The sequence below is a fragment of the Pteropus vampyrus genome, unplaced genomic scaffold, assembly GCF_000151845.1.
Source record: "Pteropus vampyrus isolate Shadow unplaced genomic scaffold, Pvam_2.0 Scaffold87, whole genome shotgun sequence".
Classification (NCBI taxonomy): Eukaryota; Metazoa; Chordata; class Mammalia; order Chiroptera; family Pteropodidae; genus Pteropus; species Pteropus vampyrus.
Window position 1 is genome coordinate 3,363,379 of NW_011888868.1, and position 22,359 is coordinate 3,385,737.

At 34.7% G+C, this 22,359-nt stretch overlaps 1 protein-coding gene across 1 annotated transcript in view; it reads right to left on the reverse strand.

Moving 5' to 3' along the window:
• The window catches only part of CNTNAP5 (contactin associated protein like 5), a 587,467-nt gene that overhangs the window by 376,708 nt on the left and 188,400 nt on the right, over nucleotides 1-22,359 (reverse strand). The window contains exon 5 of the mRNA XM_023532684.1: nucleotides 8,199-8,402. Coding sequence (XP_023388452.1) covers nucleotides 8,199-8,402 — 204 coding nt within the window. The remainder of the gene's footprint in view (nucleotides 1-8,198; nucleotides 8,403-22,359) is intronic.

Consider the following 22,359-nt stretch of genomic DNA (forward strand, 5'->3'; position numbering starts at 1 on the left):
ATTACATAATTTAAATATCTGAATCATATTATATGTCCAGTGTACCTCAATAAAAAAGAACCAAAAGCATATTCAACAGATATAAGAAAAGATTTAGAAATAAAAAAAAAAAAAAAACCTAATGATTGGTTGAGGGAAACAGTGTGCCTTATATAAAACTGTTGCTTCTAGGTAGTAAGTTAAATAAAATTAATATTAGGATTTTTACTTGAATTTGATGTGCATCTCCCTTTTTTTCTTAAAAGGATAAAAAGCCATTAAACAATAATTTCTTAATAATAAGAGGATCTTTAAATCCTGGAGCTTCAAGTAGTAAAATTCCAAAATTCCACTGCCACCACTATCACCACCATCTTAATGGGTCAGAACATCTGAATAGTGAGAAGCAGAAGTGCCCTGGTTATCTCATTCTTACTCTCATCAAGTTTTAAAGTCAGCCTCCCTCTCCTGTGTCATAACCTTGATTCACAAATTTTGGTACTATAATTTTATCCAACAATTTGAGTCATAAGTTTAAGACTTCAGAGGAAAAAAAGGATACATCTTCTTAAATAAAATGTAGCTACTTCCCATTTACTGCATAAACCTTAGTCAACACACTTATCTTTTCATGTAAAATATCTCATGAAATTTTCATAAATACTTAAAAAATTGGTGGACCTTTCCTCAGAAGTGAATTAATATTGCTTATTGTTTACTTGTTTGTTTACTTAGTCAATTATTTTTAATGCTCAAAGATAATATAACATGAAATGTACCGAAATTGAATAAAAACATGTCAGTAAATATTGAATAACGTAAAATGTGTTCATAACTTTTTTCCTAGTAATTTACTTTATGGAAATATAGACTGAGAAAACAAACTGAAATACAGTGGATTGATTTTTAAATGTCTAATAATTTAAAAATTGAAGATAACATTTAATTATTTAAAAAGAAAGGAAAAAAACTTTATATAAACTTCGAATCACCAGATGGCATATTATATAGGTATCAAAATCTAAACGATATCTAAAAAGTACTTATATTATTCCAAGAGCACACTCAGTAGTGACTGCCATTTTTGATAAAATAAAAAATGTAACATTGAATAAAGGACATATTCAATAATTTATATCTATTGATTTAAAATATAAAGTGATATGGAAAAGTGTAAATATACACTAAATTATAACTATGGAAAAGAAATAGATAGGCATATAAAGCTCAAGAATGCATTTACTAAAATATTAACAGGTTTTGATTATTTTTCTTTTTTCTGTGTTTTAGAGCAAATATAAATATTTTTGATAATGGAATAAATAAACTTTTAAGAAATATAATCTTTATGTTTAATAAATGATTCATTGAAAAGTGCACGTGATGTATAAATTATTGGATCTCTCCTGTATTATAAGTTAGTTTTTAATTAACCAAAAAATGGCAGACATGAATGAATTTCACTCACTCTTCATTAATTATTCTATGTTATCATTCAGAATTCTTGAATTAAAACAAAGTGTGTGAAAGTTAATTTAAACAATTGAAGAAACAGGAAATTTCTCCTTTTCATCAAGTAGAATTTTTTTCTTCTACCTTCTTCCTATTTTATTTTGTTTTATTTTATTTTATTATTAGTTTCAAGTTTACAGTACACTTGTTGAACATTTTAATTGTATCTATATTAGGTGTTTCCAGGAAGAAGGAAAGATGGTAGTCCTAGGAAATATCTTATTTTATCTAAAAATATCATTATTAGAGATTACAATAAAACTTAATTTTTAAATGATTATAAACTTCATTCTGGAATATACGTTTCAAGTTTTATTTTGGTGACAATTGAGATTCAACTACTAACTTTAACCAGTTTACAATTAATTAAGACAAGATAAAAATTCCCTTTGGCAATTCTGGAGGCCATGACAATAAAAATATGCAGAAGCTATCTTTTAGGCCAAAAACATATTACGGGAAAATATTATTTCTAATTAAAATGAATTGGTTTCCATGTGGTTTGAGATATAGTTAATATGAAAAGATGTAAATGCTACTCAAAATTCTAAAGCACATAACAATTTGTATAAGAAGCTTGAAATATTTACAAAACATTTCTAACTTAATCTTTCCATCTCCCACCCTCATAATACTGTGGATAAACATGTCAATTTCTTCACCTTTATAATTAACATTTTCTGCCTAAGGGCATGCATTGAGCAGTGTTTATACCCAAAAGTCTTCTTTGATTGAATCTTTTGGTTTGGTCTTATCTTAATTTAAACATGGATGTCACTTTAACTATCACAATCTGTAAATTTCAGATAGCCTGAGCAAAAGAAAATGGAAACCCTTTTGTTTAAGATTGCACTTTAGCAAAACATCACTCTTAGAAAGGCTTGATTCACTGTTGAAAGAGATGGCCATTCATATGGATGTTCCCAATGCCTGCTTCCCTCAGATCTTCAGAACTGTCCTACCCCCTTTAATTTTTCAGATAATCAGTGTTGGTATTCACTTGTATATTAGGAAGCCTCTCATATGATGTAACCACTTTATGTATATCATTTTAATTATTCTTGAATACAACCCTGCAAAAAGCTGTCTCAAAGAAGCCACATGACTTACTCAAGGGCACAAAGTATTAGAATTACAATCCAGGTCTATCTGACCCCAAAGATAACATTTTCACCACTACCTCTGCTGAAAAAAAAAAAAAAAGAATGCTCCCATTCATCTTCATTTCTTATGGTGTGACCATTTGCATCCCACCACAATCACGTAAGTTACATAGCTTATTAAGAATAGAAGGTCTCAGGAAAGAATTTAATGGATGAGAAAAAAGAGAGTTGTGGAAAAGAAAAAGATGGGGCAACATTAAGTGGGAAGGACATGATGTAAAATTAAAAGGTAATTTTACCTTCATAGGCTATTCAGTATCATAAAATTTCTTGTTTGGCAATATGCAGAACAAATGAATATTCTCCTAAGTACCCAAGTGAGACTTTCTGAAGAAAATAAGAAACTAACAGAAAGCTATTTGATTTCAGTGGGCTTGATCCTCAAACCAGAGCAAATCCTTATATGTCAATAAAACAAGAAACATATATCTTTGGTTGTTAGGAAATTTTTAAATTTTATTCAATAAAACACTCTTCAGATTTAGGGGTTGTTCCCCAAGTCTGGCCTCTAATTTGTATTCATCTTCTGTAACTTTGCTATCTTAGAAAATGTTATCTTAATACATTTATGGTATTTGGTTTTAATGATACATAATTATATTTTTAATTAATATTACAAAGCTATAAAGTAAATAAAAATAATTATTTTACCTTGCTGAGGAGCTGCTTGAAAATAGGGACTGCTAAATCCAACTTTTAACTCCTAGTGCCTAGCTCTGTGACTGACTTAATGTATTTGTTCAATGACTTCTTATATGAATGAGAAAATTTATAAAAAATATGTTGGATTTTCTCTCAGTGACACTGTCTGAAATGCGTGTATTCCTCTCCTTTTCATAATAAAATCTCTAGATAATTTAGGGTGAATTCATAAAACTTGTCTGGACTCCTGTCTCCCACCCTGATCTCTCTATTCTAACAATTTAATACATGCATATGTACTCCTGACATTTAATATGTAATTATTTCATGGAGGTTTATAACATTTTAATTATTAATGTCATGACATTGAGATTGGATTAAAAAGGTTTCCCAGGTCCACAGTTATGTGAATATGTGACCTTGGACAACTGACTTGGCATCACTGACCATTCGTTTCCTCATGTATAAAATTGTTTGGATATAGTTTTTAGGATTGCATGTAATTCAAGTTTTGTATATACACACACACACACACACATACACACACACACACATATACATATATATACATACACACAGATATATATATATACACATATATATAGTCTAGAACAGTGTTTAAGTGTAGACTTTCAAAAAGCAGAAACTTTAAAAAAATCTTTTATAGTATTTAATACAAGTTCAGATACATAATAAGCTAGCTTTCTATAAATATGTGTCAGTCTACTCATTAAAGTGTCCGAATCTGAAAAGAGCTAAGGTAAATGTCTATTTTACTCATTGAAGAATGTGCAAACCTTTCACCAGTATCTCGAGATGCTTCAATGAATTGATCATGCAATCAAGCCGTTTTGCCTGTGAACCGTATGCTTGGCCATCCAAGGACACTGTCATGCACATGTTTATGCCATTCCAGGTATTCTCACTTTACTACAGCTGTACTACTACAGATTGCACAAACATTCTGGCTCAGTTCAAAGTCACTGAACTCTTGTAAGGGTGAGTGACTTGTATATACTACTGTCTTGTTTAGTTAGCTCTTACAACAGTTTCTCAGTCACATAATACCTCTGCTCTTTAATTCTCCCATCTGCATGTAAGGTTTTGCATTGCTGTAATTCTACAGAGGGCAAACTGTCACAAGTGATCTGAATGATATGTGTAAAAAGTGTGAAGTGGAATCTCTAAAATCTTTTAATTGATTGAGAAAAGGAATCTCTCAGTAGTTACAGAAAAAATCATTTTTTATTCTAAGAAAGTGATCAAGGGGGAACCACCTAGTTCAATTTCATCGTAGAACTGACCTGTCCAGAAAGCCATGGTAGAGGTAACTAGGTAACTTGAATCAAACAGTCAGCAAAGAAAGAGACTCATCTGAAAAGAACTACATCCTTTATGTCTTCGAGGACCATTCTCAGCTGCTGACCATCGTACTGAATCCCTTTCTTCTTACTCAATTCTGAATTGTAAAGTAAGAGATCAGATAAGAAACATGTAATGGAGAACTGTCAGTAAAGGAAACTGCTGGAGTGCCCATGTGAGCTTGGAAAGAAAAAATATTTTCCTTCCCCCAAAATATTCATTGGCCCAGCACTACTCTTTAGCTATTAACTTGGATTCTTTCTTCCTCTCTCTTTATCCTCTCTTCCTCCTCTTCCTTTCTCTCTCACTCTTTCTCTCTTTCTTTTTCTCTCTTTCTTTTTTTCTTTTCATTCTTGATTCATTTCTTAAAAACAACAACAACAAAACAACAACAACAACAACAAAAAACACATGATCATGAATGGTATCAACTTTTTCCACTTTGGAGGCTATATGATAAAATGGGAAGAACATGAATGCTATATAGTATGTACAAGTTTTATATAAATAACTCAGAAACACACTTTAAAATACACCAAAATTTTAATAGGAGAGATGATTGGGTTATAGATTTTTTTTTCTTCTTTCTTTATTAGTGTTTCCCTCCCCCTAAGTTTTTTTCTAAAGCTGACATGCATTTTATAATCTGAAAATAATAGTAAAAAAGGCAAATTAGATATCACTCAATTTTAATAGTAGTTATACCTAATAGCTAGCTGCAAATTGAACAAGTGATTTATCATCTTTGAGTCTAATATTCCACATGGGTAATTTGGAGTTAATGTTTACTTACTTAACAGGGTTTCTTTAAGTATTGGATAGGATTGTAGCATATTGTGGGTATTCTATAAATATCCTGCACCATAATAGAAGAATTGCTCCCAAGGGAGCCAGGAGCACAGGCTTGGGGGTGATTCATCCCAATAGGAACAATGTGTATCTGTGTCAGACCCTGACTTTTGAGATGGAGATCCCTTTTTCCAATGTATTCAATTCACTTCAGGTACCTACATTAGGCAGGTGTTCTCCTAGGTCCTGGAGCTACAACAATGAATACAGTTTGTCTTGCCCTCATGGAACCTACAATACAGTTCTCATTATGGGAAAATCAAAGTAATCTTCCCTTAAGTTAATGCTACCAAAGGTTCACTGGTTAAAATTGAGGTATGAAGGGCCAAAGTACTGACATATGGCAGTATCTCCCTAGAGAAGGAGCATAGACATCTGTGCTACTTAATAACTATCCTAGATGACTGCTTAAAACAGGTAAGTACATGAAACACTTGACTATAGTGAACTGATAGAAATAAGGGAAATCCATAAGCAGATAAAAAAATGAAGAAATTGCCAAACTATAAAGAATACAGACACATTCTTACTACTGAATCATTCACTAAGTGAGGTTTTACTTTATCACCACTGTGGTTAGAAATATAGGACAGAGATGGAATCTGAGGGGAAAAAGACTTCCTTTGTGTATCACTGCAAGAAGCAGGTCCTATTCATCTTAACACACTCATTTCTTTTTAGGAAGACTAGCATAGCACAGGGTGTGGAACATTCAGATATTTGTTGAATAAATGAGTAATATTAAGAGCTTCTATTTTTGATACATCTCCGTATTTATTTACTGATATAAATTATTCATTTATCATTCTTTTTGGTTTTATGTCCATGCTCTGCAAGATAGTTATTGTTAGCCCAAGTTAGAAATAAGTAGACAAAGACTTGTAGCTTATGCAACTTTCTCCATAATGTATAGCTAGCACATGTCTACAATTACAATGAGATTTATTGGATGACCATGCCTCGTCCTTTCCATCATGCTCTACTTATGAAGCTGGTTTACAGTATTGGGTTATGCATATTAGAGCAGATCTTTAAAGAAGGAATGACATGTATGAGCTGGGAATCTAAATGTCAGTAATTGACAGATGCAATGTCACCAGTAGAAGACACTTGCTATCCTATTGGCAAGTAACAGTAATTTCACCTACAACCTATAATGCTCATTGAGCCATGTGTAATCGAGGAGCTCCACTCCATTCACCCATACTCTTTTCCTGAAAACTGAAGGCCAGTTAACAAACCATTTCTGCTGAATATCTGTATGTCTACACTTCAGATAGTTCGCTGATAGTTCTTTAAGTATGTTAATACAATCAATTAGGTTACCTGCAGATCCTCTTACTGTTCTCTTCTGGGTGAGACTCTGCTTCTAAAGATGTATTGGTGTGAATTCAATCTAATGCATTAAATGTCAATTTTATGAGTGGAATTTGGGATCCCAGACATTCTCCCTGCTGCCCCTGCCAATATTTGCCATGGACTCTAAGAAGGTACTCAGAAATTCCTCAAAATAAAGACCTACATTATTTGGCTTTTGAGGTGAGTCCAAACTCATCCTCATTCTTATGAATTTCCTGCTAATTGCTAAAATATATTTATCTGTAATTTTTTTCCAGTCTCCGATGCAACTTGAACTTACATACTAAAGTCTGCTATGATTTTCTTTCTTTACTATCTGATAGTAAATACTTAGTGATAATTTTTTTTTTCACAAGTATAATCTCCATGCTTTTCCTTAATACTAATATCAAATTGGGAGGAAGGGAGTCATTCTTATACAAAATGTCCACTTCCATTTTCCTCTGCTTGGCTCTTTTTCTGGTTTCTTTTTTGGTTTGCCTTTGCATCTTTTGAGCTCTGCTCTCTGCCTTCTGAAAGTGGCTCATCTTTCCTTCCAAAGTATTTTTGATTACATAAAGGAAGCTGAGTCCCTCTCTGTCTTTCTTTGGGATAGGAAGTTGATTACCATGAAATACACACCTTCCTGGGGTGAGGCAGCCATAACAGTGCCAATCCATACTAAGAGATCCATATCCTAAATGTGCAGAAGACAGGATGGCATTCTGAACTAAATTAGCTGGCAAGTCTAGAGTTCACCCTGGCACAACCAGGATACCTAAAGTAAACAATATCTCACTTAACAAGACACAGAAATGCCTAGAAATTTAGATTGTCCTCATACAAATAAGACACCTTCTCCCCCTAGGGGGAATCTAAGAAAACTAAAATGTGTAAAATGTTTCATGTCTCTTCTCCATCTTTTCTCCTGGAACTTAACTTTCATAAATGTACCAGACCGAATAGATTGTGAGCATGCTTCATTATAATATGTGTGAATGTGTGCATGTTTAAACTTGCTCAATTACTTTAAATTTTGCTACTGAAAGAGATAAACAGATAAATAGGTAGATATATAAAGAGATAGTAAGTAAACAAACAAAAAAAAACCCCAGCAATTTGCTTATATTTCTCTTTATCTACCAATATGATCTTTTTTTTTTTCTTCAAAGAATGTTATCTATGGTTTAACCATTTAAAAACATGGTATTTTTCTTCTCTAATCTGGATCAGAGAAATATATCACTTGGATTGTGCTCCAGGGACTTCCACCTAGCAGGATAAGGAACTGTAACCCACTAAGAAAAGGAGCTCTCAGTAGCCCATCCTGAGAAGGACAAAGCCTGACCTTACCCAAGTTGAGGTGCAGGGCGAGCCTCCCCTTCTGGAGCTCCAGGGTGATGTGGTCTCCACGCTGACCTTCTCCGTGAAACAGAACTCCATCTCCTTGGATGCTCTTGAACTTCAGAGAGATCACATCTTTGAGAGTGCTCATTAGTTTTTGATTGAACCTGTACAAAAGGGAACTTCGGCCATCAAAGTCAGCAATGTCTGATTCTGGGCACAAAAAGAGAAGGAAAGAGAAAAATCAGTGCATATCCTCATAAAAGCTAGACCTGCTTCCCAGATTAGTTATTTGATTTTTAGGAATATTTATGACATCTGTAAAGACCTGTTTTAAAGTCAAGTATGTAGACTTGACCCATCCTAATTAGACTCATGTATAAGCAGCCACCACATACTGAGTTAAAGTGAACTGATTATCAGCCTAGAAATAAAACCTCTCATTAGTGATATGTCACTTTTTATTTGAGGGGATAGGATGAGAATAGCACAAATATCTATGTCAGGATTCACTGTGTCAGATCCAAAGTTATAATAATTTCTTATGATATGTCTTTCTTATTACTTTGTTTGATAGTAGAACTGCTTGATCCCTTCATCTCAGGCTCAAGGTTAGAGATAAAAAAAGAGTCTATTCTAACTATGACTGAATAATCTTTCTTCTGAGAACCCTGTGTTGAGAAGGAGTCTAAGTTTTTTTCTGAGTTTAGTGAAAAAAAAAATGCAGTAAAGAAGACTTGCTATTTGAACAGAGAGGGCAAATATATTGCATTCTTACCACCCCTGCCTCTATCTTGTGCTGGTGAAAGTTATTATTTTAGTTTTGACATACAAAAATGTTTATTATTGTTAAAACAAAAAGTCAAGTAATCATAATTTAGATACAGTCATATAGTGGATGTGCATAAACATATCTGGAAATTGCCAAAAATTTAATAGGTATTTTTACCTGACCAAATAATATATACAGATAACAAATAAGTATATGAAAAGATGCTCCACATCATATGTCACAGGAAAATGTAAAGCAAAACAACAATGAGATAATACTGCACACCTGTTAGAATAGCCTAAATTTGGAACACCTATAATACCAAATTTTGGTGAAGATGTAGAGAAACAAGAATTCTCATTCACTGATAGCGAGAATAGAAAATGGTACAGTTATTTTGAAAGACAATTTGACAGTTTCTACAAAGCTAAACATACCCTTCCATATTATCCAGCAATCATGCTCCTAGGTATTTACTCAAAGGATTTAAACTTTTATGTTCACACAAAAACCTGCACATAAATGTTTAAAGCAGCTATATTTATAATTTCCAAAATTTGAAAGCAACCAAGATGCCTTTCTATAGGTGAGTGAACTGTGGTATGTCCAGATAATGAAACACTATTCAGTTCAAAAAGAAATGAGCTACCGAGCTATTAAAAGACATGGAGGAAGCTTCAATGAATATTACTAAGTGGAAGTGGCCAATCTGTAAAGTCTACATGCATATGACATTCTGGAAAAGTTAAACTATGAGGACAGTAAAAAGATCAGTGATTGGTAGGGGGTGAGAGGGAGGGATGAACAAGCAAAGCATAGAGGATTTTTAGGCCAGTAAAAATAATCTGCCTTATATCATAATGATGAATACATTTTGTTATATTTGTCCAAACCCATAAAATGTACAACACTAAAAGTGAGGGGTAATGTAAACAATGAACTTTGAATGATTATGATGTATCAATGTAGGTTAATCAACTGCAATAAATGTACCATTTCAGTTGGTAATGCTGATAATAGGTGAGGCTATGTGTGTCTGTGGTCAGGGTTATATGAAAAACTTCTACAAATTTTGATGTGAAACTAAAATTGCTTTAAAAAATTAAGTCTTTAAAATAATTTACTAGGGTCTCTCTCTGGACAGTGTTATTATAAGTTATTTTCATTTTTTTAAAAAATGTGTTTAATTATAAAAACTTCACAATGAACTTTTATTACTTTTATAATAGAAAAATAAGCCTATTTAATTATAACTTGAAACAGATTCATTATATTTCTTCTTATGTGGGTGGGATGGTGGTGAATGAGTGTTTGAAGGGGGCGGGCTTAGTCTTATTTGAAATTAAGTACTCAGAAAAACTCAATTTTTCATTATTCACCAAGCAATTAAAATTCTCAGCTTGAGCATACACAATGATTCATTCAGGTTTTTTTGACCAAAAACCTAGAAATATTCTTTATAAAACAAATCTGAAATGGAAATAAAAATAAAGTTATACTTTTACTGTAATTAGTTTTAAAATACAATTTCACAATTTATTCCTATTGAGTAAATTGGTTCTAACCAAAGTTTGCTAATTATTCCTTAGACCCTAAAATAAATATTCCAGATGTAGATTTTCACAAACCCCCACCACTCTCAGTCCCTTCCGATACTACTCCATCAGTGCCCTATATCTTTCTACGGAACCTAATTCTACCCAAACCAGATGGAGGCTATGAGTAGCAAGCTACCATCAATCGTGAAACAATGAAGGTCAGAGTGTAGGCAAAATTATAGATTTTAAACTACAGTAGCCATAGCTTGGGTCACCTCAGGCAACTCTATCTCTCTAAGACTTGATTTTATAAAATGGAGTAATCCATATCCTTCTGAGAAGACTACTGAGAAAATTAAAAATGCCAATACATATAAAGTGATAATATATACAAATCGATGCCATCATGTCTAGACATTATTTATGTGAAATCAATAATAGTAGGAGTATTAATAGTGATTGAGATAACTGGAAGGCCTTGAGTTCCCATCCAGTTCATGGTAATGATAGATACTGCACCTTCTCACCCACAATAATACTATTTCTTTTTTGTATTCAATGGCTTATTACCCAAGAAATGTCAAGTTGAACCCAAGTTTTCCATTCCTCCACATTTCAGCTTCTTGAATTCTGGGTGAAATTCTTCATGTGTGCATGGTGTGTACATTGTGTATGCATGCTCTCTTCTGATTGCTTCCCTTCTTCTATTGCACCAGACTCTGAATCAGGACCAGGGTCCTTAAGCTATAGTGCAGAGCAAATGGATACCACATGTGCAATTGTGGACAGTGATGCTAATATACCACATTATGAGTTAAAATAGAGAGATGTACTCAGTGCTATAGAAATACAAATTTCAAACAGTGCCTTTAGAAATGGGACAAATGCTTCCAAGAATAAATATGGAAATTGTCATTGCTTAAAAGACACACCTTGTGCTGTGTATCTCAGTCTACAGTGCCCAGGATCTTTCATTTTCCACTCTAATGGGCTATCTTCCCTCTCTCCCAATTCATCAAAGTGTTTATGATCTACTTTCATCACATCAAATGTCTAGCTAATCAAGTGACTTAATTAATGATATGAGTTTTGATGACATAGATTATCTCTAAGGAAACACATCTCTATATTATGAGATCTTAAGAAAACTTAACCATTTGTTAGAACAGGAACAAAAGAAAATTTTTTGAAGTCTAACTGACCTGGTTTTCAATTCTAGTTTTGCTACTTACTGGCAGGTGAACTCGAGTCAACTTTTTTTTACACCGCTAGGCTTTAGTTTTCCTATCTGTACCATAGGGCTAAGAGAAACCTACCCTACAAAGTCATCATGATAATTACATAAACTCATACCTGAAAATGAATAGTCACATTTCTTTCCCTCATTCCATCATTAATCCAAAGTAATTACTGCAGTGGTAAAGATTTGAAGCATGGTGTAAAGACAATATGAAGAATACAATATGAAGAAATTCTGTTTGAGTTTGAGGGTTGGTATCCTTCATATCAGAGTGCAGGTATGCATTCAAGCCCTCATCATCACCTTCTATATTCTTAAAATAACCCCAAAATTACTCTCAATTTTTGTCAGCTTCCTCTGAACCATTCTCTCATTTTGATAAAGAATAAGAAAAATCATACATCACCTTTGCTGAATTCCTTCTTAAACTCTCCTTTCACTAAATTAAATTCAGTCTCCAAAACTCTTTATAATGTGGTTGTGTTCTTCTTTCCCATCTCATCTTCTACTCTTCTCAACCCTGACTTCACTCCAAGCATACTGTACTTTCAGGGTGTATGCATCATGTGAACATGCATGTGCATGGAGAGGGGGTTAGGATAACATCCTGAGCCCTGTGATACTCTAAAATGTTTTTTTTTTCTGTATAAACTTGTTTAATTTTTTCAAGCATCCTGTAATAAACACATTAGTATTATTCCTATTTTACAAATGAGGAAACTATGGCACAAAAGGCGGAAAAGTCCACAGTTAGCAAGTGGTAGAGCTGAGAATACAACCTACGCCATCTGGCTTGCCTCTGCTGAGTATGCTGAGCAACTTCCAAGTGCTGCCCCTCTCTTTTTGATTCTCTGACATTCAGTTCAGGTGCTTGATCCTTTCCCGAACAGTTTCCTTTTGTTAGTCTCTCTCTAACTTTCATGCTACTCTCTTCATAAATCACCTCACAACTCTAATTTGATAAGTGTTTATGTTTTGATTTGTTTGTAACTCAGCTCTGCAGCATGACAGTGCATCCCATGAGGGCAGGGGCTAGAAGTACATTGCCTGCCTCATTAAGTTGGAGCTAGCACTAAGCCCAGAAAACTGTGGTATCCAGAAATATCTGTGAAATGACTTATTGACCTGGTAAGCTACCAATGCCCAAGGGTGAGGCTGCTGAGTGTTTCCTAACTTCCTGATGCATCATCTTCCCCTATTCTATGAGAGCCAGGCTGCCAATTCACATGAGGAGGCTACATTTACATGGAGGCACACGCTCAGCCACTGCTCATGTATGCTCACTATTGCGGAGCTAAGAGTACCCTTAGGAGAGCACAGAGTCAGCCCTGCAGAAAATGGAAGCTGTCCTCCTAATACCACTGACAGTTAATGAGAGAAATTTTGTCAACTTAAGAGAATTCAGGCAAATACCTTGGAATTTTGGAATATTAATTAAGTCATATACAAAATGTGTCAGCTGTTTCACAAATGGAAAAATAGAGGAGATAAAAAATGCATTTTTAGGAAAGATTAAAAATTTCTCCAATTGAATACGTAATATTTTCTCTAGGCACTGGAGTGATGTGAAGTACTCAGCATTCACTATCTTTCTTGGATAAAACAGATTTAAAATAACAAAAAAGGACCATATTGTTATAGTATTACTGTTAAAAACAAATTTTATTATATGCTGGGTTTTCCATATTAGATATTATTTTAATAACTTTGTCCTCTGGTAGTTAATTTGGGATATGAGATTTGGTTATGAATATCAACATCTTTATTCATGTTTCACAAACATATTGAAAGAAGATTCTCTTTAACAATACAAAAGAGAAAAAATAAAACAAACAAACAAAAATCTAAGAGCATTGGAAGGTGTGTAAAGAGTAGAGATAAGCTCCTATTGGCAGATAGAGAAGTGTGTGATCACTTCAGAATATAGTGTTAAGAACACCAAGAAAAAAAACGAGAAAAACTATATATATCTTCTATGTTCTCTATCATAGTGTCTGTAAGCCATGCTTAGTTTTCTTACGCTAAACAGTAATCTATTTTCTGATGGTAAATAGAACTGATTAGCACATTTGCCTAATTTATTGTTCTTAATGGCCTTGCAATGTCCATATTTTTCCCCATTTATATACAGGGAGACCAAAACACAGAAAGATTATGAACTTGTCTGAAGATATACACACAGAAATGAGTTATTTGACACTAAAGCCACATATTCCCTCATAAAAAAAAAGGGAGATTGTTGATATTGAAATCTCATATACAGTGAGATTATTCCTGAATTCATACACTTTATACGTCAGGCTTGCACCAGGGGTGTGTATGTGTGGGTAAGTGTAGTTATGTGTGAATGTGTATATAAGAAAGTAGATGCCAATTTAAAAGAAGAATAATGTTGAACAGGAAGTATTCTTTTCCTCACAAGTTGATATGCAGTATTATTCGCAGTGGCCAAGACATGGAAACAACCAAAGTGTCCTTCTATAGATGATTGGATAAAGAAGATGTGGTACATATATAAAACAGAATATTACTTGGCCACAAGAAAAGATGAATTACTACCATGCATGACAATACAGATGGATCTTGAAATAATCAGCTAAGAAAAATAAAGCAGACAGAAAAATTTGAGAACCACATGATTTCACTCATATGTAGGATATAAAACTGAAAACAACAAACAAACAAGACAAATAAAAACTCACAGAGACAGACAACAGTTTAGTGGTTACTAGAGGGAAAGGAGGGAGGAGAGAGGTAGATAAGGGTAAAAAGGGTCAAATGTATGGTGACAGAAGGAGATTCATCTCTAGGTGGTAAACACACAAGGCAATATACATATGATATATTATTGAATTGTCCACTTAAAATTTATATAATTTTATTAACCAATGTCATCTCAATAAATTTAATTTTAAAAAGTTGATACGAATTTCCCCATGGTTCCTGCTCTTCTGCACTTTTTTCTTCACAGATCAAGTTTACTAAGAAAAATGACTCTTTCTGGGAAGGTCATGGAAATCACACAAACACCTGAGAGGCTATTTGTGGGTAAATGTGCAATGTACTCTCCACCCTCACTATCCCCACTAAGCTTGAACTCCTATCCTAGCTGATTTTTGTGGTTTTACTTCAGTCAGACATTCTTACATTTGAATCTTTATTGACCCCTCGACATGGTGGAGTCCATGTTCAGCACAGGTCGACAGTGATAAACTTGATAGAGTTCCGTGCTCCCAAAGGCTAAGCTGAAAACAGCACTGCACAGTTACACATCTGTGGGAAGAGGGTGAGCACTGTGTGCCTGAGGAGCCCACAGGAGGAGTGCTTAACCCTCTTCAGGGTGGGGCAGGAGGGAGCAGGAGGGTATCCTGGAGATAATGCTTCTCTTGAGTCTTGTGGAATGAGTGGAAACAAGGCAGGTGAGGTTTGGGGAAAGGGCATTGCCAGCAGAAGTATGCATGGGTGAGAGAGCATAAGGTCAGATTTCAATCCACAAGGATTCAGTCTTGCTAGAACTGGGGCTCTAGAAATGTGCTCTTTGTACCAGCCACCTGTAACACTGATGCTCACTGAGGTTGTGAACCTCTGTGCTAAAGCATAGGGTGCCAGGGCTGGAGAAGTCAAGGGATTGGGACCAGAGTGAGATATTTTATGATGGAGGGTCCTTTAAAAATAAAATAATGTGGGTTTTGATGTGACTTTGAGGTTAAAGGAGAAATTATTGCCAAAGTATTTAAAGCAGGGAAAGTGCATGGTCAGGTTTGTTAAAAAAACAAAAAAACAAAAAAACAAAAAAATAAACCAACAACAACAACAACAACAACTCTTTGATTTTTAGAAGTTAATTTGTATTACTTGCTTAGTCATCCTGCATTCCAATCCTGGCTATCCATCCCACTTCTTCTCAGAGGAATCACCTAGTTTCATTGTCTCTTAACAAAGTGGTAAATTCCTAATGTGATCCTTTCCATGTTTTGTTGTTTTTTTTTTTTTTTTCCTTTTCTTGGCATTCATACATTTTGACCACTCATCAGAGTTCCTTAACTCATCAACAGTGCCCGCCAGAACACAGCTGTTAGAGATTTACATCCTGGAGAGGGTAGTTCCTCCTTCTTTCTCAAAATTGATTTTTAGGATCTCATTATGTAAACTCAATTCAGTTCAATTTGTGGTTTGTTAAAATGGTCATACATTGACAGATTTCTTTAGGCTATGAAAGATAGGCCAGTTGTGGACCCAAGGGATCTTCAAGACAAGGGCAGTGGTTACAGCTCAGTCCACAAAACTCTTCCTTTATGTCAGGATGAAGCCAGCACACCATCTCCTCCATCCCAGTGGTACTTAGAAATGCCAGCGTTGGCTGACTTCCCACGGGGATCATAATTGCTGATCCAGGTGCCATAGCTTGTTTTCTGAGAAAGAACAAGTTCTGGAGGCATATGCTGGCATATTTGATGGATGTTGATAGCTTGTCAACAAACCAACTGAAAAAAAGGGCTCCACTGAATATAAGATTCCCTGTGAACTGACGAGGCTTCTTGTTTGGGTCAGTTACATAGAGTTTGCTTTCTCACAGGCTGAAAATCCAAAGCTCAGATTTAACAGGAGAAACTATTGATTCACATTGAGACAATAAGTCCCAGTCAGACTCTTCAGCTATTCACAGTAAATGTGATTTTCAATACAATTATAATGTGAAGCTTATCTCATAATACATTATGTAAGGAAAATGATAATTATTCAGATCATACACTTGCACTGAAAACACAAGGTCTTCAGCTAGCAGTCCACAAACTACAAAGGTCCCCAAAGTCACCTCAAATTTGCACAGATCATCCATCAATTCTGTTACTTTTCCAGGCCTTATTAGAAGTTTTTGATAACCTCAGATGAACTATGAAAACATTGTAAGTTTTCAAAGCTAACTCTGAGAACTCCCAAGAATAGCTTTTATTACAGAATTTCTGGCATTTCTGTATATGACAGCTGGTAAAAAACAGGATAGGTGTCAAGCAGACAACATAGAAAAACAGTCACAGTACAAACAAAAACCAAAAAACAAAAACTCTTTCTTCCAGTCCTAACTTCAACAGATAGTCACTTTAGCTCTCACAGTGAGACTTGCCTGCTCATAACATTTATTTATTTATTTTTAGATATCCTAGACTTGTAGAACTATCTGAGCATGCTTAAAATTTGTACTTCAACTAGAATGCTCACTAACTACAAAAATTATTCTAAAATCATGTATTCATTTTAGGGACCTTTCACAGTAGTAGAAATTATTTCATTAGTTTATTCTTAAGGTCACTGACAAAAAATGGGCATATTTTGTTCTCTTTTTAGTCATTGTGCTGAGCTGTGAAATGCAAAGATTATTGAGGTGTCAGTTGTTCCTCTTGAAAACTCAGACACAATAACACTAACATGGCAGATGGAATCACTTTAGTTGAGTATGAAGACATAAAGGAAAGTATAATTATAGTTCCTACAATTTTATATCCAAAAGGACTTGTGAGACTAAATAGGGAAGCTCTAGTTGACCAAAATGGGAAAATATTGTGGACTAGGACTGTACAGGACAAGTAGGACATATGGTTATCTCAGATCACTTTGTAGCTTATATCAAGTGGCTATGGGCCAGGCAGTAGCTGACCTTGGACTGCACCAGGAGCACTTTCAAGAAGTCCCAGAATCGACACACTTTGTGTCCAACTTCAGACCACATTAGAGTACCTCTCATCCACTTCTACAAATGACACATCCAAAGGTCAGACTTGGCAGGTACCAGAGCCCTGCAAAAGTGAATCCTGCTCCTTGGGGTCAGCCCCTGCACAACAGTTCTTCTGCTATAGTAATGGTCATTCTTCAGCACCAATCAGCCTTAGGATCGATCCCTTCCATTGACATGCCAAGAGCAATCAAGATTCAGTGTGACAAGTGGGCACACATAACCCACAAAAGGTACACACCAGGAACATTCTGCTCAGGTGACCAAGAAGACTGTGCCACAGGGCCCCATAGGACATCCACTACATAAGGCCACTCTACCAAGATCTGGAGATTTAACAAATCTACCTAATACATAGAAACAAACACAGAGGCAGCCAAAATAAGGAGTCAAAGATACATGTCCCAAATGAAAGAACAGAAAAAATTCAAAAAAAAAAAAAATCTAAAAAAAATAGAAACAAGCGATCTACCAAATATAGAGTTCAAAACAATGGTTATAAGGATGATTTATGAACTTAGGGGAACAGTAGGTGAACTCAGTGAAAATTTTAGCAAAGGTAGAAAATATAAAAAATGGAGGTTAGACAACATAAAAATGAACCAGTTAGAAATGAAAAATACATTAGAGAGGAATCAACAGTAGAATTGATAAAGCAGAGAATCAAATCAGCAATTTGGGAAACAAAGTAGCAGAAAATACCCAATTAGAATAACAAAGAGAAAAAAAAACTTTAAGAAATAAGGGTAGTTTAAAGGTCCTCTGGGACATCAAGAGTAATGCCATTCACATCATAGAGGTACCAGAAAAAGAATAGAGAATATGGTACTGAAAACCTATTTCAAGAAATAATGATGAAAAATTTCCTTAACCTGGTGAAGGGAATAGACATACAAGCCCAGGAAGTGCAGAGTCCCAAAAAAGATGAACTCAAAGAGGCTCACACTAAGGTACATCATAATTAAAATGTCAAAGTTTAAAGACAAAGAGAAAATCTTAAAAGCAGCAAGAGAAAAGCAGTTAGTCATCTACAAAGGAGCTCCCATAAGACTGTCAGCTGATTTTTCAACAGAAACTTTGCAGGCCAGAATAGATTGGCAGGAAATATTCAAAGCAAAGACCTCCAACCGAGATTATTCTACCCAGTAAGGTTATCATTTAGATTTGAAAGACAATAAGAAACTTCCCAGAAAAGAAAAATCTAAAGGAGTTCATTACCACCAAGCCAATATTACAGGAAATGTTAAAGGGGCTTCTTTATGAAAAGAAGGAGGAGGAGGAGACAGATCAAAATATGAATAATAAATGGCAATAATCGCATACCTCAGCAACCTCTCTGAGAAAGTAATAATAAAGCTGAGATGAAATAAGAGTTCCGCCCAAAAAAAGTCAACAGGGAGGGAGACATTTCAGACAGAAGAATTAGCATATAAAAGCCCTGAGACAGGAAAGAGTATGGCATAATAGAGGGCAGAAAGGGAGACCAGTAGGATTTGAGCCCAAATAGAGAAAGGATATTGCCAGATACTAAGGCCAGTGAAGTAGGCAGAGGCCAGATTCTACAAGGACTGTTCTTTATGCAGAAGATTCTGGTTTTGTTCCTAAGTGCAGGCAGAAGCCATTGCAGCAGGATGTATCTCAGCTCTGCATTTAATGATAATCCTGTAGCAGATTATACTGAGGCAGAGATAATGGACTAAAAGAAATGAGTGAAAGTGGGTTGCTGAGTTTGACACTCAGGTGATAGAAGGTTGAAATAGTATGGTAACTAGTGAAGATGAAAATAAATAGATGTATATTTGTGAGATTTTTGGAAGTAATCCTGAGTATACTTGTTGATAGATTTACTGTGGGAAGTAAGGGAGAAGAAAAACTTCAAGAAAGATCCTCATGTCTGGTTTGGGCAATTAGTAGTATTTATCAAGATGAGAAAGACCACAAGAAGATATTGAGTGTGGTTGGAGGGTACAAGTAAGTTGATTAAAAGTTCTCTTAGGGATATGTTAAATTGTGGCTATTTACAACATAACCAAATTGAGGTATCAATAAGGTAAATAAATATATATTTTTTAAAGTTCAGGAGAAATATTTCTCTCAGTATACAAATTATTTAACTTATTTATAAATCTCTTTACCTTTAAAAAATTTAGTTTCTTTTCCATAGTACTTACAAATAGTAATTGCTATCTTAAAGGATTGTTATGAGTTTTGGAGTGTGCGTTGCACCATATTGTGCATACTAAATGACAGTGGGGGAGGGGATGTTGATGATGATGATGGTGGCATTTCTAATGGTAATTGTTAATTTAATGATGAAAAAGTTGCCACTAATAGGAAACATATTGACTTTCTCTCTAAGAAAAGAGTTGTCATTCATTAAAACTCAAAATGATTCTTCTCACTTCCTCATCTTTTTTTTTTTTTTTTGGAGTACATACAAGAGATGAATAAATTTATACCTTTCTATACTGACATCTTTAGGTGTGCATCTTTATATCATGGATTCAATAATGTAGCAGGACCCATGTTTTTTAATTATTTCATTCACCAGCATGAGCACATTTGGCCAAAGACTGATCAATTGATCAGAAGAAGAAAATAACCATGCAAAACTTAAAGAAAAAAAACAGATGCTCCAGTTCACAATGGAGGGAACACAGGAGGAAAATAGTAATGAAGTGGTATTCAATAATTCTTATGAGAATATTCTTATGAGACTATAACCAGTTTGGCTGCCAGCTATCCATACATGAAATATGTGTCATAGCCAAAATTAATGTGATATACAGCCAGAAGAAGGCTTAACTTGTTAAGAATAAAAATCTTTAAAGAAATTAAAATTATTTTCTTGGTTAATCATGGAATTATTTACTTTATGAAATTATTTAGCAGTAGTGATTATAATGTAAGACCTTGTGTCTTTGTAGAACACAGTAGGAGACCACTTTTAATTTTAATCTGCATAGAGAGAGAATCTGGGGGTGGCAGCGAATTGTGATCCAAGAGCCTCTAACAACAGAATTGAAAAAAAGTAGCAGATACAGATTTTAGTCTAAGAAAGAGCTCTTGCCTGATGGAGGATAATGTTCCACAAAAAGCAACATGTAATGGAAATAGAGGGGTTTCCTCTATGGATATACACTTAATATTAGTACCAGCTATTTTTTGCCAGATACTCTGCCCTATGCTTTATACATCATATCTAAAAACTGACATAGCAGACTTTAAAGTAATTATGTCATTTAGAGATGAGAAGACAGAGACTCAAAGAAGTCAAGAGAGTTTTCTGGAAGGTTCATTTTTTTAAGAGCAGACCACTTGTTCAATTGTTTATATCTGAACATGCAAAATAAATCTGTTGCTCTTAACTTCATTATGACCAGGACAAAAATATGGCTCTGGTGACAGAAACAACAGGAACCTCATTAACTGGAGCAGTCATCTGGCATTTATAAAAGGGAATGAAAGAATTTAAAGAGAAATTATTAAAAAGAAAGAAACAAACAAACAAACAAAACCCAAATACTTAAGGAAAATGGAGACCTGCTTTACTTCTAGAGATTTAAAATAGAATATATGAGAACAGGCTTAGGAGGCTCCAAATACCTTAAATTTAGGAATTGCAACCATGGATAATTTCAATTATTCAATGAGAAAGTGTGAGGTATTAAAGAAACCCATGTATAAGGAAGAGTCTAATAAGCTGTATATGCACATACAAGATAAAGGAGGCCCCCATTAGAAATAGTAAGGTTAAAAAATACAATCAAAATGTTAAAAAAAAATGAATAAGGTAGGCTATCCTCTGAGTCCAAAAAATTAAATACACATTAAAGATTGGTAGAGCATATGACAGTTGTTAGACACTGATCTAGGACATGGAAATTAAAGAGGCAAGGCATGATGCCTGCATTTCTGAACACTAGGGATAGGCAGGAAGTACCGGCTAACTTTAATTTAACAAGATATAACTTAGAACTGAAGTATAAAGCATAAAAAGGGGTTACATGACAAGGTCTGGGAGTCAGAAAGACTAAAAATAGGTGATATTTGATCTGGATGGAGAATGACAATCAGGAATCATCCTGGTAAAAGATAACGAGGATATTTCAGAAAAAAAAAAAAGCAGCAGCAATTTTGAACACATGGAATCAGGAGAGAAGATCACAGTCTGTGCATTTGATGAAAATTGAATATGGGGGATGCGATAAATGAAACTAGGTGGAGTACAAAATACATGAGGAGTGTTGACTCTGCCAAAGGCTATGTGGAGTCTTGGAGGGGATGAGTTGGTGCTCACTTAGCAAGGTTTGGCAACAAGGAGACCATCAGAGCAGCTCCTGAAGTGTTGAGTCAGGAAAGATGAGAAATAAATGTGGTAAGTGGGGTGTAGGCTAAAATACATGGGAACTAAAATGCACAAGATAGAGAGGTGAGGATCTTGTAAAAGAAATCTACAGGCCTGGGATTAAGCCAGATATGGAGAAAGAATAAGAAGGACAAACAAAAAAAAAGCCTCCACTTGGGACAGAATCTGTAACATTGACAGACAACTAAAAGACAGTAAAACTCAGTTCCCAGTCTGCTTTGACTTCTCTAATAAGAAGAATGCTATTTAAACTGTAAAGAGTAGACCTTATCTGGAAGAATTACATGTCTTTGCTCCTGCAGGCTGGATGAATTCTCTGTTAAGCTACTGGAAAGAAGGTTCAGACAGCATGAGAAATGCAGGAACAAAGAGAGTCATGTATCTTCATTTCACGTTTTCTCATTCCTTGTTTCTTGTGCACTATACAGAAGAAACTGTGCAGCTTCCCCCTGCTTCCCTTTGGGCTGACCCTTCCTGCTGCCTGAACTCCTTTCTGCAGACACATGACTACTGAACTTCT